Source organism: Ornithorhynchus anatinus, chromosome X1 (assembly GCF_004115215.2).
Source record: "Ornithorhynchus anatinus isolate Pmale09 chromosome X1, mOrnAna1.pri.v4, whole genome shotgun sequence".
Lineage (NCBI taxonomy): Eukaryota > Metazoa > Chordata > Mammalia > Monotremata > Ornithorhynchidae > Ornithorhynchus > Ornithorhynchus anatinus.
The window spans coordinates 121,168,271-121,180,950 of NC_041749.1; the positions used below are offsets into that span (position 1 = coordinate 121,168,271).

The following is a 12,680-nucleotide window of genomic DNA, read 5'->3' on the forward strand; positions in this document are numbered from 1 at the left end:
ATGTGCCTTCAGTAAGGCTTTGAAGATGGGGACAGTAATTGTCTGTCGGATATGAGGAGGGAGGGCATTCCAGGTCAGAGGCAGGACGTGGGGGAGAGGTCGTCCATGAGATAGATGAGCTCGAGTTACAGTGAGAAGTTTACCATTAGAGGAGTGAAGTGTGTGGGCTGGGTTGTAGAAGGAGAGAAGCGAGGGGAGGTAGGAGGGGGCAAGATGATGGACTGCTTTAAAGCCATTAGTTAGGAGTTTCTGTTTGATATAGTGATGGATGGGCAACCACTGGAGGCTCTTGAGGAGGGGGGAAATGTGGCCTGAACGTTTCTGTAGATGTTTCTGTTTCACTCTGAGCAGCAGAGTGAAATATGGACTGGAGAGGAGAGAGATAGGAGGAAGGGAGGTTAACAAAGAGGCTGATTCAGTAATCAAGATGGGATAGGATAAGTTTGCTTGGACTAATGTGCTAGTAGTTTGGATGGAGAGGAAACGGTGAAGCACTTTCTATGCGCTAGACACTGTATTAAGAGCTGGGGTAATAATAATATTAATGATGGTATTTGTTAAGCACCTACTATGTGCCAGGCACTGTTCTAAGCGTTGGGGTAGATACAAGGTTATCAGGTTGTCCCATGTAGACCTCGCAGTCTTAATGCCCATTTTATTCATTCATTCATTCAATAGTATTTATTGAGCGCTTACTATGTGCAGAGCACTGTACTAAGCGCTTGGGATGAACAAGTCGGCAACAGATAGAGACAGTCCCTGCCGTTTGACGGGCTTACAGTCTAATCGGGGGAGACGGACAGACAAGAACAATGGCACTAAACAGCGTCAAGGGGAAGAACATCTCGTAAAAACAATGGCAACTAAATAGAATCAAGGCGATGTACAATTCATTAACAAAATAAATAGGGTAACGAAAATATATACAGTTGAGCGGACGGGTACAGTGCTGTGGGGATGGGAAGGGAGAGGTGGAGGAGCAGAGGGAAAAGGGGAAAATGAGGCTTTAGCTGCGGAGAGGTAAAGGGGGGATGGCAGAGGGAGTAGAGGGGGAAGAGGAGCTCAGTCTGGGAAGGCCTCTTGGAGGAGGTGATTTTTAAGTAAGGTTTTGAAGAGGGAAAGAGAATCAGTTTGGCGGAGGTGAGGAGGGAGGGCGTTCCAGGACCGCGGGAGGACGTGACCCAGGGGTCGACGGCGGGATAGGCGAGACCGAGGGACGGCGAGGAGGTGGGCGGCAGAGGAGCGGAGCGTGCGGGGTGGGCGGTAGAAAGAGAGAAGGGAGGAGAGGTAGGAAGGGGCAAGGTGATGGAGAGCCTTGAAGCCTAGAGTGAGGAGTTTTTGTTTGGAGCGGAGGTCGATAGGCAACCACTGGAGTTGTTTAAGAAGGGGAGTGACATGCCCAGATCGTTTCTGCAGGAAGATGAGCCGGGCAGCGGAGTGAAGAATAGACCAGAGCGGGGCGAGAGAGGAGGAAGGGAGGTCAGAGAGAAGGCTGACACAGTAGTCTAGCCGGGATATAACGAGAGCCCGTAATAGTAAGGTAGCCGTTTGGGTGGAGAGGAAAGGGCGGATTTTGGCGATATTGTAGAGGTGAAACCGGCAGGTCTTGGTAACAAGGGAACTGAGGCACAGCGAAGTTAAGTGACTTGCCTAAAGGCACACAGCTGAGAAGTGGCAGAGTCAGGATTAGAATCCATGACCTCTGACTCCCAAGCCCATGCTCTTTCCACTAAGCCATGCTGGTAGATATTAGATAATCAGGTTGGATACAGTCCGTGCCCCCGATGAGGCTCACAGTCATAATCCTCATTTTTCAAATGAGGTAACTGAGGCACAGAGAAGCTAAGTGACTTGCCCAAGGTCACACAGCAGACAGGTGGTAGAGCTGGGATTAGAACCTCATCTCCCTCCTACCATTCCTCTCCAAACTCCTGCAAGTTGTCTACATCCCCGTCTCAAGTTCCTCTGCTCCAATTCTCTCCTTGACCCACTCCAATCTGGCTTCCGTCCTCGTCACTCCACAGAAACTGTCTTCTCAAAGGTCATCAACGATCTACTTCTTGCCAAATCCAGTGGCCTCTTCTCCATCTTAATCCTCCTCCACCTCTCAGCTGCCTTTGAGACCATCGATCATAACCTTCTCCTGGAAACATTACCCATCTTCGGCTTCACTGACACTGTCCTCTCCTGGTTCTCCTCCTAGCTCTCTGGCCTCTCATTCTCAGTCTCTTTCATGGGCTATTCTTCTCCCTCCCATCCCTTAACTGTGGGTGTGCCTCGAGGTTCTGTTCAGGATCCCCTTCTATTCTCCATCTAGAGCCACTCCCTTGGAGAACTCATTCTTTCCCATGGCTTCAACCACCACTTCTATGCGGATGATACCCAAATCTCCATCACCATCTGTGATCTCTCTCCCTCTCTGCTGTCTTCCATTTTCTCCTGCTTTCAAGACACCTCTACCTGGATGTCCTACCGTCACTACAACCCAAGCCACACACTTCACTCCTCTAATGCCAACCTGCTCACTGTATGTCGATCTTGCCTATCTCACCGCTGACTCTTGTCCATGTCCAGCCTCTAGCCTGGAATGCCCTCCATCTTCATATCTGATAATTACTCTCCCCACCTTCAAAACCTTATTGAAGGCACATCTCCTCCAAGGGGCCTTCCCTGACTAAGCCCTCCATTCCTCTTCTCCCATACCTTTTTTCGTAATCTTGACTTGCTCCTTTTATTTATTCCCCCCCCCCCCCCAGTCCCACAGCACTCATGCACATATCTGTAATTTTATTTATTTATATTAACGTCTGTGTTCCCCTCTAGACTGTAAGCTTGTTGTGGACAGGGAATTTGCCAGTTATGCTGTTATACCGTACTCTCCCGAGTCCTTAATACACTGCTGTGCGCACAATAAGCACTCAATAAATACGATTGACTGACTGACTGACCAGCTAACCCAGACTCTTCATTCTTCATTCATTCATTTGTTCAATTGTATTTATTGAGCACTTACTGTTGTGCAGAGCACTGTACTAAGCACTCTGGAGAATTCAGCAATAAAAAGCTACATTCCCTGCCCACAACCAGCTCAGAGTCTAGGGTGGGGGAAACAAACATCGATACAAATAAATAAAATGACAGATATGTAATAATAATAATGTTGGTATTTGTTAAGCACTTACTATGTGCAGAGCACTGTTCTAAGCGCTGGGAGAGATACAGGGTACTCAGGTTGTCCCACGTAAGGCTCACAGTCTTAATCCCTATTTTATAGATGAGGTAACTGAGGCATAGAGAAGTTAAGTGACTTGCCCACAGTCACACAGCTGACAAGTGGCAGAGCTGGGATTCGAACCCATGACCTCTGACTCCCAAACCTGGGCTCTTTCCACTGAGCCACGCTGTGGGGTTGGGACAGAGGAAGAGCAAAGGGAGCAAGTCAGGGCAAAGGAGAAGGTAGTGAGAGATGAGGAGAAGTGGGGCTTAGTCTGGGAAGGCCTCTTGGAGGAGTTGGGTCTTCATTAAGAGAAGCAGCATGGCTTAGTGGAAAGAGCACAGGCTTGGGAGTCAGAGGACGTGGGTTCTAATCCCAGCTCTGCTGTGTAACTGTAGGCAAGCCACTTAACTTCTTTGTACCTCAGTTACTCATCTGTAAAATGGGGACGAAGACTGTGAACCCCATGTGGGGCAGCCTGATCACCTTGTATCTCTCCCAGCGCTTAGAGCAGTGCTTCACACATAGTAAGTGCTTAACAAATACCATAATTATTAAGACTCCGAGGGGGGAGAGTAATTGTCTGTCAGATTTGAGAAAGGAGGGTGTTCCAGGCCAGAGGCAGGACGTGAGCCGGGGGTCAGCGGCGAGGCAGGCGAGATGGAGGCACAGTGAGGAGGTTATCACTAGAGAAGCGAAATGTGCGGGCTGGGTTGTAGTAGGAGAGTAGTGAGGTGAGGTAGGAGGGGGCGAGGTGATGGAGAGCTTTAAAGCCAACTGTGAAGGGCTTTTTTGTTTGATGAGGAGGTGGATGAGCAACCACTGGATTTTTTTCAGGAGGGGGGTGACATGTCCTGAACGTTTTTGTAGAAAAATGATCTGAGCAGCGAGAGAAGTATGGACTGGAGGGGTGAGTCACAGGAGCCTGGGAGGCCAGTGAGGAGGCTGATGAGGTAATCCAGGAGGGATAGGATGAGTGATTGTATTAATGTGGTAGCAGTTTGGATGGAGAGGAAAGGACAGATTTTTAGTGATGTTGTGAAGGTGGGACCGACAGGATGTGAGCTCGAGGTGGGCAGGGAACGACACTGTTTATTTTTATATTGTACCTTCCCAAGTGCTTAGAACAGTGGTTAGTACGATCGAATGAATGAAGAATGAATGAGTGAATGAATATGTGGGTTGAATGGTAGAGCAGAGTCAAGGATGACACCAAGGTTATGGGCTGGTGAGATGGGAAGGATAGTGGTGCCATCTAAAGTGATGGGAAAGTCCGGGAGTGGACAGGCTTTGGGTGGGAAGGTAAGGAGCTCAATCTTAGACACGTTGAGTTTTAGGTGGCGGGCAAACATCCAAGTAGAGATGACTTGAAGGCAGGAGGAGAGGGGAGACTGGAGAGAGGGAGAGAGATCAAGGCTGGAAATGTAGATTTGGGGATCATCCGCACTAAGGTGGTAGTTGAAGCCAGGGGAGCGAATGAGTTCTCCAAGGGAGTGAGTGTAGATGGAGAATAGAAGGGGGCCCAGAACTGAACCTTGATGGGCACCCACAGTTAGGGAAGGGGGGAGGCAGAGGAGAAGCCCCTGAAAGAGACTGAAAATGAACGGTCCAGCTGGGGGAGCCGGGGGTGCCCTTCCCGGCCGCCCATCGGCCGAGCCGCCGCCGAGGGGGCTCCCCGGCCGACGGCGCCCCCCGGCGGGAGGGTGGGGAGGACGACGGCCTCGCCCTCCCGCCGCACGGTCACGTGACGGCAGGCACCACCCACCCGCGTGCGCGGCGGCGTCTCCGGCCCCCCCCGGCCCCCCCGCCTCAGAGAGGGGCCTCCCCCCCCCTTCCGCCCCTCCGATTGGCCGCCTGATCCCGCGGGATTTGGGCGCTCGGCCAATAAATAGGGGGCGACCGTTGGGTTCCCTCAGGGCTGCCCGACTGCCTGGTTGCCCGTCTGCCTCCCTCCCTGCCTCCCTCCCTCCCTGTCTGCCTCTCGTCGGCCGACCCGTCTCGTCCCCGGCTCCGTCTCCGTCTCCGTCTCCATCTCGGTGCCCGACTCCCTCCGGCCTCCCCTCGGTGCCCCCTCGGTGCCCCCTGGGCGCCCGACGGGCCCCGGGCCCTGCCGACGGGCGGCGGCGTCGTGGTGGTGGTGGTGGTGGTGGTGGTCGTCGTCGTCGTCGAAGCGCGGCCTCCTCAACCCGCGCTGTGGGACCGAGCGGCTGAGGGAGCGAGGGAGAGGCCCTCCGCGCTCCGCCCTCTCGCCCTCTGCCCTCTCGCCCTCCGCCCTCTCGCCCTCCGCCACCGGCCGTCGGTCGTCGGACGGAGGTATGTCTTGCGGGTCGTCGTCGGCGGGTCAGGCCCCGGCCTCAGGGCCGAGGGCCGACGGACCCCGGGGAAGGTGGGAGCCGCGTGCGGGGAGCGGCCCCGACGGGCGGACGGGCGGCCCGGAGGGAGGGCGGGAGGCACCGGCCGATGGCGCGCTTTCCTCGGGCCTGCCGCCCGCCTCCCTAATGGCCTCCCTACCCGCCTCCCTAACGGCCTCCCTTCCCGCCTCCGTAATGGCCTCCCTAACCGCCTCCCTTCCCGCCTCCGTAATGGCCTCCCTAACGGCCTCCCTTCCCGCCTCCGTAATGGCCTCCCTAACGGCCTCCCTTCCCGCCTCCGTAATGGCCTCCCTAACCGCCTCCCTTCCCCCTCGGCCGTGGCGCCTCGGCCTCCCTCCCTGCTGGGTGTGGCACCGATGTCTGTCTCCCTCCCGCCCCCGATTCCCGACCCTAAACTCGTGGTAGCAGGGAATGGGGCTTTTTATTGTTGCGTTCTACTCTCCCAAGCGCGTTGTACAGGGCTCTGCACACAGGAATGAATGAATGAATGAATGAATGAATGAATGAATGAATGCGTGAGTGAGTGAGTGAGTGAGTGAGTGAGTGAGTGAGTGAGTGAGTGAATGCGTGAACGGACGGGAGGGGAGAGCGCTAACCCTGCCCTGCCCTCTGATCCCGGCCCCGCCCCTTCTCTCCGGCCCCGCCCTCCCCCGGCCACGCCCCCTCTATCCGGCCCCGCCCCCATCTCCGGCCCCGCCCTCCCCCGGCCCCGCCCCCCATCTCCGGCCCCGCCCTCCCCCGCCCCCGCCCCCTCTCTCCGGCCACGCCCTCCCCCGGCCACGCCCCCTCCCCCCGGCCCTGCTCCCGTCCCCTCCCCCCGGGTAGTCTTTGGGGAGCAGGGCCCTACAATCACCGTCATCCTCTTTACTTTACCCAGCGCCTGCTGTGGGCACAGCGCTCTACTACACCCACCTCCCAGCCCGTTGAGGTTTTACCGCTCAGGAGGCCGCTTGACATTCTCAGACATGGACTCAGGGAAAATCAGGAGCCCACCCCGATCCTCATCCAGATCCTCATCTGCCGGCCTCGGTGTCACAATGGAAGAGCTGCCATTCTATTCAGTTTGTGCTGAGATAGTAAAGCCCACCAGACTGGGTGAGGCCGCAGCCGCGCCTTCTACCTTCCTCCCCTACCTCTTCCCTTCCCGGTGGGTCGGTGCCCCCAGGCCTCCCTTTATCCCCTGACCAGGCTCCTTTCCCCTACTCCCATCAGTTTACCCTTATGGTTGTGCTGGGTTCCCGGTACCAACGTTTACTCCCCATAAACTCTCCCCTCCCGAAGAGTCCTCGCAGCTGGGCTAGGGGAGTGGGAACGATCTCTTGGCCTGCTCTAGGAACACCCTTCCCTCCCCCCACTCCGGCCTCCCAATCCCCCCCCACCACCGCCACCTCTTCTGTAACCTCCTGTTGTGTTCCAGTTCCAAAGGACTCCTTCACATCAAGGAATGCGAATCTGGTATTTGTTGCCAGCTCAAAGACATTCGACAAGATCCTTAGCAGCAGGTAGGCGTGACCGGCCCCCTCCCTGTCAACCCGCTGCCGAGCCCCTCGGGGTCTTCACCTTGTTCTGTTTCTCCCCATCTCCCACGGCCCAGGGTCGGGATGTGTCAGTCTGGTTGTGGAGAGCTGCCGCTGTTGGGATTGGGTATGGGGAGGGGTGGGTGGCTTTATGAGGGACACCTCCACGTTTCCATTTCTGCAGAAAGGTCGAGCTGATGAACAAGAGTTTCAATAGCTTGCAGTTGCTACTGAGGTATGACATCCCACCTCCTCTCTCATTTGGGTCCCAAGTGGCTTGGTGAGATGGGGGAAAAGGAGGGGATTTGGGCAGATTCTCAGATGCTCTCTCCTCCCACGCTCCCTCCCCAGTTCCAGGAGGGGGTGGGAGGGAAGGCCAAGGGAAGGGAAAAGGTCTCTCTGCTGACTGGGCTCTGCCCATCCCCCCGGTCCCACCTGACCCACAGGATGTGTTTATGGAATACCCAACACCCTCAAACCGACAGTTTTCCTCTGGGCCTGATGGTCACTGTCAATCAGCAGAGTTTGGAATTGGTGAGTGGCCCGTCTCATGCCTAGGGCTTGTTTGGGAGGGGAAGAGGAGGGGAGGGAAAGAAGGGGAGGAGCAGGGAGGTAAGTAGAGGGCAGGAGTGTGGAAGACTGGAAAGGACAGGAGTGGGGATTTGAGATGAGAGGGGAAGGAGGAAAGGACTGGGGAGGCAAGAGTGGAGGGAGGAGAAGAGAGTGGAGGACAGAGATGGGACGAGGGGAGGGAGTGGTGTCACCTGTGTAGAATGACCTGCCTGGTCCTTGACCACTGCCTGTGCCCCATAGGACAAATCCAATCACGGTGCTCACCCTCTAAATATCACCCATCTGGTCCACCTTTCGGACACGGTGGCCAACAGGATACTGATCAGTTGGTCTCTGAATGAAACACGGGTGAGTACGGCTGGAGCAGGGCTGGGTCGGGGTAGGATGGGGCACTGGGAGTCGAGGGGAGGTGTGTATTGGACACAGTCCTGACCAGTCTCTCCCGTCCCTTCCCTACCCTCACCTAGGACTTCGCCGGGGCAGTGTACTTGGTGATGAAGCTTACCGCGGACGATTTACTGGAGAAACTGTGGGCAGAGAGAGTTTTGCCCCCCGAGGAGACCCGAGCCTTGAGTGAGTGACCTCTCTCCCCCACCCCTTGCCTTGGGCCCTGAATGGTGCCCCTCTCCCATCTCTCGCCAGGACCCTGAGTGAGTGACGTTCCACTCCATCTCTGGTCCCTCCCCGCCCCCCTTCCACTTCTCACAGACTAGTTTCCCCGGTCCACAGTCCGCCGGTCCCCGGGCTGAGACCATGGCCTCTCTCTGGCTGAGCTCATCCCCAGGCTCTCCTCTCTCCACCTCCATTTCAGTTCAAAAGAAGCTGGGAGACAACTCAGGGGAGCCCTCCACCAGCAGCCTTCACATCTCCCTCATGTGTCCGGTGGGTGCGGGTGGCGCCCCGAGGGGCCGAGTCCCCGAGTCGGGTGTCTGGAAAGGGAAGGAGAGTGGGGTGGGAGGAAAAATGTGGGTGAGCATCTGAGTCCCAAAATGAAAGGGAGCACTTGTGATGGGTGACCCAGTGACTCTCTTCCGTGCTCCCTCCTCCTCCCCAAACGACCTTTCACTCTCTCCCCACCCCCCGACTCAGGTGGAAAACAAACGTGTGTTTGTGCCCTGTCGTGCATTGACCTGCTCCCACCTGGAGGTTTTTGATGCAGCCCGGTACCTGCAGATGAATGAAGAGGAGGAATCGTGGATATGTCCCCTGTGTCATCACCATGCTCCGTTTTCCCAGCTTGTTCTGGATCGGTATGGACACTGACAGCTCGCCGCTGACCCCTCTCCTCCAAATGCCCCCTACCCCTCCCCTGCTGACTGACTTACACCCATTCTTTCTCCAGATATTTCCTTGATATTCTCGATGCCAACATATTGTGTGAAGAAATTGTGATACACCAAGATGGGTCCTGGTCCCCGATACTATCCGACAGAGATTCGGTTGATTATTGTGAATGTGAGAGTCCGACCCCTCTCTCCCCCACCCCCAACCCCCTGCAAAGTCCCCAATCCCCCACCCCCCATCCCAACGCCCGGCCCCGTGGTAACCTGGAGTGAGGTGCCCGACCTGCCCCACCCCCAGCCGACACGGTGGGAGGGTCAGCCCCCTGGGCTGGGCTGGTGGGATTCAGGCCTCTCTCTCCCCCCCACACAGATACTCCTTTGCGATACAGGAAGCAGACTGTTTCTCTTAGTATGACAAAGAGTAGCAGCTCGGAGGGAGAGAGAGAATTTAAGCACACTCCCAAGAGGCTGTGTTCAGCCACCACAACAGCCATCCCAGATGCCATGACCCGCATGACGTGCAGCCCCAAGCATGAACTGCCTAGTTCCCCACAGGGGGGCTCAGGATTGGAGGTGAAGAAGGAGGGTGAAGGAGCCGCTGACACCCACCTCCAGCCCTCAGCACCACCTCTTCCCTCATCGAGTGCCAGCGCTGTGAAACAAGAGCATCCACTCATAGTCTGGAGGCAGGACCAGGACCAAGATGTCCAGGCTATAACTCCGGAGTTGCTAGGGTCTTTGTTCCAACAGATGCATGACTATGCACAGCGTAAGTGAGGGCCCTTGGATGCTGCTCTCCCCTCTGTGTGGCTGAGTGTGGGGTGTACACACGCCAAGGTGTATGTGTCTGTGTCAGCGGGTGTTTTAGTACCTGAATTCATCCTTGTGTGCTTGTTTGCCTGGGTCTCTGTAATACTGAAGCTGCATGTGTGTCTCTTAATGTGTATGTGTTTGTGCTCCCATGTGTATCTGGATGGAATTGTCATTTGATGGATGGAGGTGGATGGGGCTGTGGGTCAAGGTGACCTGGATTTAGTTCCAAATTTTTCCACCTCCACAGAGATGAATTTTCCAGCATACATCGACTGTCTTAGACAGGTGAGTCCTCTTCTCTTCTCTTCCCTGGATCCCCTGGTATCCCACCTTCCTGGCCTCCTCCCTTCGCGGAACTTTTCTGACCCCATACTCCTGGACCCCACTCACTACAGGCTGGCCCGATACAGATGGGAAAACTGAGGTTGGGAAGGAACACTCTCTGGGCCGTGGTTCCACGCCTTCATAGGCGGGGACCTTCCCTTTCCTCCCCTTCCCTCTCCGACCCTGTTGTGTCAGCTCCTTCCTCCCCTTGTGGGCACTGGGAGCAGAGGAAAAGGTTCTTGTTTCAAATGTCGGTGCTGGGAGGGGCGGTGTTGCTGGGTGCGTGTGTGTGTGTTTGTGTGTGTTTGTGTGTCTGTGTATTTTGGGGGAGCAAGGAGGCGTGGGATCTTTCCAGTGGATTGGGGGAGTGGCAGGTCTTAGGCTCGCTGCTCCTTTGCCCCCTGCCAGGGCTGGGTCTCATCTGGTCCTATGCTCTCTCCCTCTGCAGTGTTGGAGCTCGGCCCTGCTTACCCCTCAGGACACCCTGCAGTTCTGCCATGGCCACGGCCACAGCCACTGCCATAGCCACTGCCACGGCCACTGCCATGGCCACTGCCACTGCTTGGAGCACCATCCCGTTCCTGCTTCTGGCCCCTATTTTCAGTGGTTCCCACCACCACAGCCCATTGAGCCTCCCCTCCCTGAGAACCAGCTGCCGTCTCTCTGTGAGATCAAGGAGGAAGGGGACAGGGATCTCCCAGCTTTAGGGCAGCCCCCAACACCGGGCCCTTTGGCCCCAACGGCCCACCCCTCCTCTTCTGCCGGGCCAGTGGGAGATATGTGGGGGCTGTGGGGATCAACTGAGTGCAGGCCACCCGGGCCCCCTAGAGCAGAGGCTTTTCCCACCCAGCCAGCTAGCGCTTCATCCTCCAAACCGAATCAATCTTTGCTCTCCCAGGTGGGTCATGCTTTTATCAGCAAGTTGGATCAGGCTTCCTCCTCCAAGGCGAGCGAGGCTTCCTTCTCCAGGGGGAGAGAGGCTTCTTCCTTCAGGGAGAGTGAGGCTTCCTTCTCCAGGGGGAGACAGGCTTCTTCCTTCAGGGAGAGTGAGGCTTCCTTGTCCAGAGCCAGAGAGGCTTCGTCCTCCAGGACCAGAGAGGCTTCCTCGTCCAGGCCGAGAGAGGCCTCATCCTCCAGGGAGAGAGAGGTTTTCTCCTTCAGGGTGAGGGAGGCTTCCTCTTCCAGAGGGAGAGAGTCTTCCTCTTCCAGGGTTGGTCAGGCCAGGCAGGCAGGTGGGGTCCTGGGTAGCGAAGAGTCTGAGTAAAGGGAGGGGGAAGAAAGTTCCCAGACCCCCAACCTCCACTGTCCCCTTCTCCCCCACCTCAGTTCACTGGCAAAGGGGGATGTCAAATTCAAGGTGTTTGTGCTCCCCCCCGCCCCCCCAACCCTCGAGGGCCGTATCTAGGGCCTGCTCTAATGGTTTTGCTTGAGGAGCTGGGACTAGGGACAGGCAGGTGGCCCTGATCTCTCCCTCACTCATTTATTCATTGCTGTTTTGGGTTGTTAGCAAAAGACGCCCATAAGAACACTTCAATTTGCTTAGAATTTTATTGAAATTAGAAAGCCCATGTTCTCACCCCTTTGTTGTCAAGAGTATTTCATCAGTTAATAAAGTTAAAAAGTTTCTCAAGATTGCGGTGCTGCCTTTTCATTGGATGTGCGGGGTGAAAGCTGGGGTAAGGACTGGGAGGGAACAAGCTTCAAAGAGTTAATCACAATAATTATGGTATTTGTTAAATACTTTCTATGTGCCAAGCCCTGTACTAAGTGCTGGGGTAAATATCAGAATATCAGGTCAGATAGAGTCCCTGTCATAGGTGGGGTTCACAGTCCAAGTCGGGCTGGGAAAGGCATTTAATCCCCATTTTTACAGAGGAGAAACAGGCCTGGGGAAGTCAGGTGACTTGCCCAAGGTAACACAGATCAGGTATGTGGCAGGGCCAGCATTGGAAGCCAGATCTCCTGACTCCCAGGCCGACCTCCACCTCCTCGCCTGTGGGGTTGGAGCAGGCCACGATGGGAGTCAGCGTGGTGCGGGTGCCGGGCAGCGGTTTCTCTCTCTGTCTCTGGCCGGCGGTAGGCCTCAGAGCCCCGATGTCAGAGGAGCCACTGAGTCTCGTCCTGCCCTGGAAGAGCTCCCAACTAAAGGGGAGAGATAGGCAGACAAAGAATCTTGGTCCAGAGTGGGAGCAGCAGAAATGCGGAAGGGTGAATGTGGGGAGATCTGGGGTCTGGCTCATTGGCTGAGGGTGAGGCAGGGGGATGGTGGTGCTCCAGGCAGGGGGAGATGTGGGAACGGGAGGTCGGACGTGGGCCTGAGAAGACCCCCTTTCTGCTTCATAGAGGAGGTCAGGTGGAGTGGAGTGCGCCAGCTGAGGAGGAGGGAGAAGGTGAAAAAAGTGGAGCTCCAAGATGGGAAAGCAGGTCGACAGCCTTGGAACATTTCAACCAATCCATCCATCATCCATCCATCTATCCATCCATTCACACATCCACCAAGCCATGGAGCACTTGATACTTAGTGGACACCTACTGAATGCCATGCATTGTACTAAGCCCTTGGTTAAGTCCAACAGAAGCAAAA

General features: G+C 55.8%; 1 protein-coding gene across 1 annotated transcript; it reads left to right on the top strand.

The window, feature by feature from the left end:
- Window positions 1-5,102: 5,102 nt before the first annotated feature.
- LOC103167652 (E3 SUMO-protein ligase PIAS2-like) lies at window positions 5,103-11,728 on the top strand. The gene is made up of 13 exons (XM_029049976.2): window positions 5,103-5,527; window positions 6,464-6,681; window positions 7,004-7,088; window positions 7,288-7,338; window positions 7,550-7,637; window positions 7,917-8,024; window positions 8,144-8,249; window positions 8,488-8,558; window positions 8,766-8,926; window positions 9,019-9,131; window positions 9,330-9,728; window positions 10,020-10,057; window positions 10,545-11,728. The coding sequence occupies exons 2-13, from the start codon at window positions 6,552-6,554 to the stop codon at window positions 11,358-11,360; spliced, it is 2,166 nt and encodes a 721-aa protein (XP_028905809.1). The 5' UTR covers window positions 5,103-5,527; window positions 6,464-6,551; the 3' UTR covers window positions 11,361-11,728.
- The last annotated feature ends 952 nt before the right edge of the window (window positions 11,729-12,680 follow it).

Bases quoted from the DNA above. Each gene is read 5' to 3' on its own strand.
- LOC103167652 (XM_029049976.2), top strand. From the start codon at position 6,552: ATGGACTCAGGGAAAATCAGGAGCCCACCCCGATCCTCATCCAGATCC. The intron at 8,927-9,018 runs GTATGGACACTG...TTCTTTCTCCAG, and splicing joins TCCCAGCTTGTTCTGGATCG to ATATTTCCTTGATATTCTCG. The intron at 9,132-9,329 runs GTGAGAGTCCGA...CCCCCCACACAG, and splicing joins TTCGGTTGATTATTGTGAAT to ATACTCCTTTGCGATACAGG.